Below are 7,992 nucleotides of genomic sequence, written 5' to 3' on the forward strand. Positions count from 1 at the left end.
AGGTTAACTTCTGCTTCTCTCTGCGCAGATGCAGCTAGACCTACTGAGTTTCTCTACTTTGTTTGTTTATGTAAACGCTGACTGGTATCTCAAAGTTATGTTATTGAGTTGCTACCATTTCCACGTGCCACGTTTTACTGAATGCTGAAGGAAAGCATATGGCTTGATGGGGATGAAACTGAAAACTAACAGCTAATTTTTATCAATAGTTTCCATCTGCCTGTGGAAGTAAACAGATGGAGATTCTTCTCACAAATGTGAGATTAATTGACAGGTGCATTTATATTACGGCCTCTCCTCTGAAACAGAAAGTACCAAGCTCGGTTCCAGCTCAGCACACTCATTACACAACACTTCCTCCAACTGGGATTGTATTGACAAAATCTGAAGTACCAGAGACCGCAGATCCCAATAGTCAAAAACACTAATGTTGAGAGTGTGGCTGTTGAGGAGAAACACTTCAAATGAAATCAAATAGGTTCAACATATGCCCTAATGTCCTATTCCTCCAGTGAAGACAAGACTCTGAACTGAGGTTAATCTCAGCAGGGTCATACGGACATACAAATGCAGGAACATACAAACTAGAAGCAGGAGTAGGTCACTCAATTCCCTGAGCCTACTTTGCTTTTCAAAACAATCAAAGCTGACCTGATGACTCCATATTCCCGCCTTTCTCAATAACCTTTCAAGCCCTGGCTTATCATGTATCTATTTGCCTCTGCTCGAAATCACTCGAGCACTCTATTTCCACCGCATTTGAGGAAGAGTGCTCCACAAAGACACACGGCCTTCTGTGACAAAAAGCTTTCTCTCATCTCTTTTTTTAAGTTATTGATCCCTTATTTTGAGCCTTAGCTCAACATTCTCTGACAAGAGGAAACACCATTTCCACATGCCTTTCTCAAAATCCTTCAGAATCTTTCAAACAAGTCTTGCTTGTCCACCTTTCTTCATAAGACAACCCATCCACTCCGGCTATTAGTCAAATGTACCTTCTCTGAACTGCCACCTGTGCAGTTAAATGCTCACTTAAATAAGGAGACCAATAGCATACACGCTACTCCAGATGTAGTCTCACTAAGGCACCATATAACTGAAGCATAACCTCCTGACTTCTGCATTCAAATCCCTTCACAATGAACGATAACACTGACAAATTTCCTCATTACTTGCTGGACCTTTTGCCACTCATACATGAGAACACCCAGATTCTTTTGCATTTCAGACCTCAGCAATCTCAAACCACTTAGATAATATGCTTTTTCATTCTTCCTGCCAAATTATTCAATTTCGCTTCTTTCCTCATTATACATCATTTGCCAGATATTTGTCCACTCACTTAACCCACCAATATCGTCTTGCAATCACCTGTGTCCTTTTTACACTTTCTTACCTAGCTTTGTGTCCTCAACAAAATTAGATTCCCTACAGTGTGGAAACAGGCCCTTCAGCCCAACCAGTCCACACCGACCCTCCGAAATGTAACCCACCCAGACCCATTTCCCTCTAACTAATGCACTACAGGCAATTTAGCATGGCCAATTCACCTGACCTGCACATCTTTGAACTGTGGGAGGAAACTGGAGCACTCGGAGGAAGCCCACGCAGACACGAGAAAAATGAGCAAACTCCACACAGTCAGTCGTCCTAGCTACCATACCTTCTGTTTCTTCATCCAAATCATTGATATACACAGAAAGAAGTTGAAGACCCAGCATTGAGCGCTGTGGTACACCACCTATTACATCCTGCCAACCAGAAAATTACCCATTTATGTCCACTCTTTCCTTCCTGTTAGCCAGACAATGTTATATCCATACCAATATGTTACACCTCATTTTCCCACAAAAGACTTTGATGTGACATCTTGTCTTTTGAAATGAATCAATAACAAAAAGGTTCCCATAATAGGACAAGGGATTCTCAGGGAAATAATATACATTGCTAATAGAACAATAGTATGGACCCATTCATGGCAGCCTTTGGTAAATCTTCTGGATTCCCATTTAGCCTGTCCACCTTTGCTGTTTCAGTTGAGCAATGTTCTGACTATTTCATAGAAGGTAGAGTATCCAGGAAAAGTGCACTTTCATTCAAACAGCAAACTTGTAATGGGCTTGTACACTTGTAGAGAGGGGATTAGTTTCTGAATGACTGGTGTCTTGGTTTGTTGTTAGTTTCTTACAAATTTAAAGTACATTCATTGCCTCACTTGATCAGGATTAAGTGCCTGTAGAATTGACTGCCTGTTGAGACCTAGCTATCACTGTGACACTGTTTATTAATTTTCCAGTGTCAATTAAATCTGACATCAAATTGAGCGTTGTTTTGTCATGCATCAGCAGTATTCGTAATAAACAGGATATTCAGCCAATCATATTGAAGTATTCGCATTAACAGCAAACCAGGAATTTAGACGCATTTCATTTTTCATTCGAATTTTTGGGTTTAAAAAATAAATGATGATGGTTTGACTAAAATAGAGGCTAAAATAAAGGTAAATGAGATAAAAAGGAAATATTTATTGAAAATGTGGTTTTTAACACAACAGGCATGGGTGACTCTGTGGTTAGTAATGCTGCCTCACAGTGCCAGGGACCCAGGCTCAATTCCAGTCTTGGGCAACTGTCCGTGTAGAGTTTGTGGCAAGATGCAGTGCAGTGCAGTGCAGTGCAGTGCAGTGAGGCCCTTCTGGTGAAGTTAAATTGGGGTCCGTTCAGTAATTGGACCCTCCTGGTGCCTCAAATGCATGTAAATATAGGAGAAAGTGAGGAATGCAGATGCTGGAGATGAGAGTCAAGAGTGTAGTGCTGGAAAAGCACAGCAGGTCAGGCAGCTCCTGCTCTTCGGATGCTGCCTAACCTGCTGTGCTTTTCCAGCATTTCACTCTCGACTCTGCATGTAAATATTGTCTTGTTCAAGTTGGAGATGTCTTTGGTTTGTTTGGATAGAGTTAAACTCCAATATTTGTTTTCTTGATTATGTAATGTACAGACCCAAACTGTGTTTGTGACTATGTTTATAAAGAAAAATACATTTTACGAAAAAAGTATATTTTTGAAATTAAAAGTAAGTTTGCACATTCTCCCCATGTCTACGCGGGTTTCCGCTGGGTGCTCCAGTTTCCTCCCACAGTCCAAAGCTGTTCAGGTTAGGTGGATTGGCCATGCTAAATTGCCCATAGTGTCCAGGAATGTGTAGGCTAGGGTGAGTTAGCCTTGGGAAATGTGGAGTTATGGGGATGAGGTGAGTTTTGGTGGGATGCTGTATGGAGGATAGGTGTAGACTCGATGGGCTAAATGGCCTCTTTCTGTACAGTAGGAATTCTAACAGGATAATTTCATGGTCACTGGCATAGCTGACTTGTTTTTTTCAATTCAGATCTATTTAATTAACAGAATTTAAATCCCTGTGAGATGGTTTGGAATTCTGGGCTGGATCTTGGCGGGGGAAGAGTGGGACTTAGCCTTCAGCCCATGCTGTGTCTAGAGTACACCATTGCCACAGTGGCCTTATGTTCTGCCCCATGGCAACAACACAGTGTGGGAGGCCTTAAGTAGGTGAGGGTCAGACTCACACCCCCTTGATGGAAACATAGCTCTGTTCCCAAGGACTGCTAGCCAATCCAATTTGCCAGCAGAAGAAACTGTCTCAGAAATTATGACTAAGAATCCATTGATGATGTTTGGGAAAACCCATCTGGTTCATTAAGGACAGGCCATATCTACATGTGACTCCAGAACCACAGCAATGTGCTTGACTCTTAACTGGGCAATTAGGGATGGGCAATAAATCCAGGCCTAGCCAGTGATGCCCACATTCTGTGAATGAATTTTAAAGATCTACTGGTTCTCAGTAGTGGGAATGTCAGGAGGGCCACAGAGAAGAGCGATTGAGGAACCCACATTAAGGTAAACCTCCAAGTTTCAGAGTGGAAAGGGACTGGTAGCCTACCAAGTTTGGAGGGAGGGCTGCGGGCATGGGATTTGAAGGCCAAAGGTGGAGAAATGTCTTTTAATGCCCATTGGAAAATGAGCAAAACGCACTTTACTTCCATTCACCTTTATCTACAATGTTGTTGAAAAATGACTTGCTGAGCTTTCTCCACCTACACCCACACCAACCGCTGAATGGTAACGGCAACATCAGATCCTAAAATAAACCAAAGAACCACAGATGCTGCAGATCTGAAACAAAAACAGAGACTGCAAGAGAAACTCAGCAAGTTTGGCAGCACTTGGGGGGGGTGGGGGGGCGGTGGAGAGAGAGAGAGAGAGCAGAGTTAAACGTTTTGAGTCTGGTGACCCTCCATCAGAAACAATTCTGAAGAAGGGTCACTGGATTTGTAACATTAACTCTGGTTTCTCCCTCCCCAGATGCTACTCGGCCTGCTGAGTTTCTCCAGCACTTGCATTTTTTTGTCAGGGCATTTGTTAATAAGCTCAACTGCCAGGAATGTTTTTTCCTGAAATTGGGGAGGAATGCAAGATGCCAACTTCAGTACCAGCCTGCCGACACAGCCATGAGGTCCAGGGTTATGAGGGTAGGCAGGTATGAGGTACACTCGCTCCCAGTCACAGCACAGAAACAGACCTTTTGGTCCAACCAGTCCATGCCGAACATGTTCCCAAACTAAACTAGGCCCACCCGCCTGCGTTTGAGTCATATCTCTCCAAGGCTTGCTTATTCATGAACTTACCAAATGTCTTTAACATTGTAACTGTACTTGCACCTACTTTCTCTGGTTCATTCCACACATGAACCAGTCTTTGTGTAAAAATGTTGCCCTTCATGTCCTTTTTAAACCTTTCTCCTCTCACCTTTAAAATATACCCCGAGTTTTGAACTTCCCCACGCTAGGGAAAAGAACCCTTCATTCACCTTATCTATGTCCTTTATTATTTTCTAAATCTCAGTAAAGTCACCCCTCAACCTCCTATACTCCCAGTTCCCACATAGCCCCAGCAGAGACATATCCAGACGAAGGGCATGGATTCCACCTTCTGTTTTTGGGAACGTTTATCCAGGCCTGAGGGTGACTAACCCAGCAAGAAAACTACTATGTAACTGTTCCCATAAAATGGGAAATCTCAATCCAGGGGATGGACTTTGCAGAGACACAGGGAGCTGACTGCTTCAGTAACATATGTAACTCCAACGGTGATATTATCAGCAGTATATACAATCTAAATAAAACCATAAGATATAGGAGGAGAAGTAGGCCATTCAGCCCATCGAGAGAGCATGGGTATTCTGATCATCTATAACTCCACTCTCCTGACTTTTCCCTATAACCCTTGATTCTCTTCCTGTCTATCTCAGCCTTGAATATACTTGGTGCCACCGTTGGACTGGGGTGATACCAGATTACAGTCCAACAGTTTTATCTGAGATCACAAGCCTTGGGAGCACGGCTCCTTGGTCAGGTGAAGGTGAACACACTTAACCACCCAGTCGGCACAGCACTTCAGAGGTAGGATGGCACAGTGCTTAGTACTGCTACCTCACAGTGCCAAGGACCCAGGTTCGATTCCAGCCTCTGTGTGGGGTTTGTATGTTCTCCCTGTATCTGTGTGGGTTTGTTCTGGTTTCCTTCCACAACCCAAAGATGTAAAGGTTAGGGTGGATTGGCCATGATAAAGTGCCTGTAGTGTTCAGGGATATATAGGTTAGGGGTATTAGTCAGGGTAAATGTAGGGGAATGGGTCTGGGTGGGTTACTCTTCAGAGGGTTGGTATGAACCCTGGATGGCACAGTGGTTAGCGCTGCCTCACAACGCCAAAGACCTGGGTTCAATTCCTCCCTCAGGCAACTGTCAGTGTGGAGTTTGCACATGGAATAAGTACATGGATGATGATGGGATAGTGTAGGAGAACGAGCTGAGAATAGTTCATGGGTTGGCCCAACATTGAGGGCTGAAGGGCCTGTTCTGCGCTGTTTTAGTCTATGTTCTATTTTTGACGACTACAAAAGTACTGAAGTTATTATGAAATGGGGATGCAACACGGAAACTTAGACTCAGAATAGTATAAATGTTAGGGACTTTGCCCCACACCTTGAACTTTGTATCATTGGGTTGGGGTTCACGAGACTGGTGCCATGGAATATAAGATAGAGTTCCGAGTGCCACCATCTGCCAAAGTCTCTGATGGACAGAAAGGTGTGTGCGACGTACGTGTTTATCTCAGTTGTTTAACTTAATTATGTCACTTTAAATTATAGATGTGTATCAATAGTGTAAAAACCAACAATTATGAATTCATATGTGTATTCAGTATTTTAACCAATAAATAAGGGAGGCACAGCGGCGAGCACTGCTGCCTCCCAGCGCCAGGGTCCCAGGTTCAATTCCAGCCTCGGGTGACTATCTGTGTGGAGTTTGCACATTTTCCCCGTGTCTGCGTGGGTTTCCTCCGGGTGCTCCGGTTTCCTCCCACAGTCCAAAGATGTGCAGGTCAGGTGAATTGGCCATGCTAAATTACCCATAGTGTTAGGCACATTAGTCAGAGGGAAATGGGTCTGGGTGGGTTACTCTTCAGAGGGTCGGTGTGGACTTGTTGGACCGAAGGGCCCGTCTCTACACTGGAAGTAATCCAATTCATACCTAAAAGCTTGGGCCAAATGGCCTTTTCCCACACTATGGGGATTCTGGGAACTCCCCGGATTCACTGATTTTTTTGTTTAAATTCAGAATTTTAGTTTTATCGAAAAAAAAAGCACACAATACAGAAATCTTGACTTTTCTCACTTCCCAATCTGGAAAGGAATGAAGCCAAGATTGCACATCAGTGAGGGACAATTCAATTCAGAAAAGTGACTGCTGTTCAGACCCTAAATAGTTCAGAATCAAACTTCTCTCACCTGCCTCAATACATCGCCACTTTTACCCACGCCAAAATAAGTTAAAAAAAGATAATTCTAGATTATCCGTCCCGGAGAGTGCACATAGAAGGGGAGAATAAAAGCAGTGGGATGTTTCGAGCTTTCTCTCCTGGAACTGTGTGTGATTCAGGGCTAACAAGACATTTCAACAGCCTGTTCACTGAGAGGGTGTGTGTTTAAAGCAACAAAATAACTCCAGAGGCAACAAGCATTAGACTCCACTGTACTCACCCACGGGGAGCGACGAGGAATGGGACGGAATCTCACCGTCAAAGATTGCACTGAAGACACCGCCTGGCCTGGCGTCCGGTTTGGAAATCGATCTGTTATCGATCTTGCTGAACTCGCTGAGTTCATGCTCCATCCCAGGCTAACTTCCAGGCGCAAGTGAGGAGTTTGCTGCATTCCCCTGGAACCAGACTCCCCCACACCTGCACCCCACCCCCTTCCCCTCTCGGGGTGGGGTGTTTAAGTCGGCTTGGTTGTGGGGTGTAGGGCAGTCACTTGCAGATAAGCGCAGAGCAGAGGGAGAATAGAGATGCAGTCAAGCCGATCCATCCAGCGGTGAGTTCGATAACAGCAGGGCGTGACCGGGACACACAACACAAAGCACCAACTTCATACCCGCTGATGCCCCAAGTGCCATCTCAGGCTGCCTGGGGTGTGATTGGCAAGCTGTTCCCTGTCACTGAGACAGCCACACCGCCCGGAAATCAACCAGCTCAGACTTCACTGAAAACTCCGCTTTGCCAGGCACTCACCAGTACAATCTCTCTCGCACAACACAGCCACAGGGCTTCCGAGCATGAGAAAGGAAAGTGGACGACCAGACATCGTTAGCAACTGGGAAAATGCTAATGAAGCTTCGACTTAATCCCACAGCCTCAGAAATCGATGAAGCTGCTGTTTTTTTTCATCCAGGGCAAATGCTGTATAATGTAAACTCAGAGAGTAATTGCCTCAAACACAGAGAGCTCCATAGTAGACTCCAGAGTGTGGTGCTGGAAAAGCACAGCAGGTCAGGCAGCATCCCAGGAGCAGGAAAATTGACATTTCGGGCATAAGCCCTTCATCAGTAGTAGACTCGCCAACTTTAAGGGCATTCAA

The 7,992-nt window shown here is 44.5% G+C and overlaps 1 protein-coding gene across 1 annotated transcript in view; it reads right to left on the reverse strand.

Moving 5' to 3' along the window:
* ano3 (anoctamin 3) overlaps positions 1-7,390 on the reverse strand; it is a 582,275-nt gene extending 574,885 nt beyond the window's left edge. Inside the window, exon 1 of the mRNA XM_060838668.1 lies at positions 7,117-7,390. Coding sequence (XP_060694651.1) covers positions 7,117-7,249 — 133 coding nt within the window. The 5' untranslated portion in view covers positions 7,250-7,390. The remainder of the gene's footprint in view (positions 1-7,116) is intronic.
* Between the last annotated feature and the right edge of the window lie 602 nt (positions 7,391-7,992).

The sequence above is a fragment of the Hemiscyllium ocellatum genome, chromosome 18 (assembly GCF_020745735.1).
Source record: "Hemiscyllium ocellatum isolate sHemOce1 chromosome 18, sHemOce1.pat.X.cur, whole genome shotgun sequence".
Taxonomy (NCBI): Eukaryota; Metazoa; Chordata; class Chondrichthyes; order Orectolobiformes; family Hemiscylliidae; genus Hemiscyllium; species Hemiscyllium ocellatum.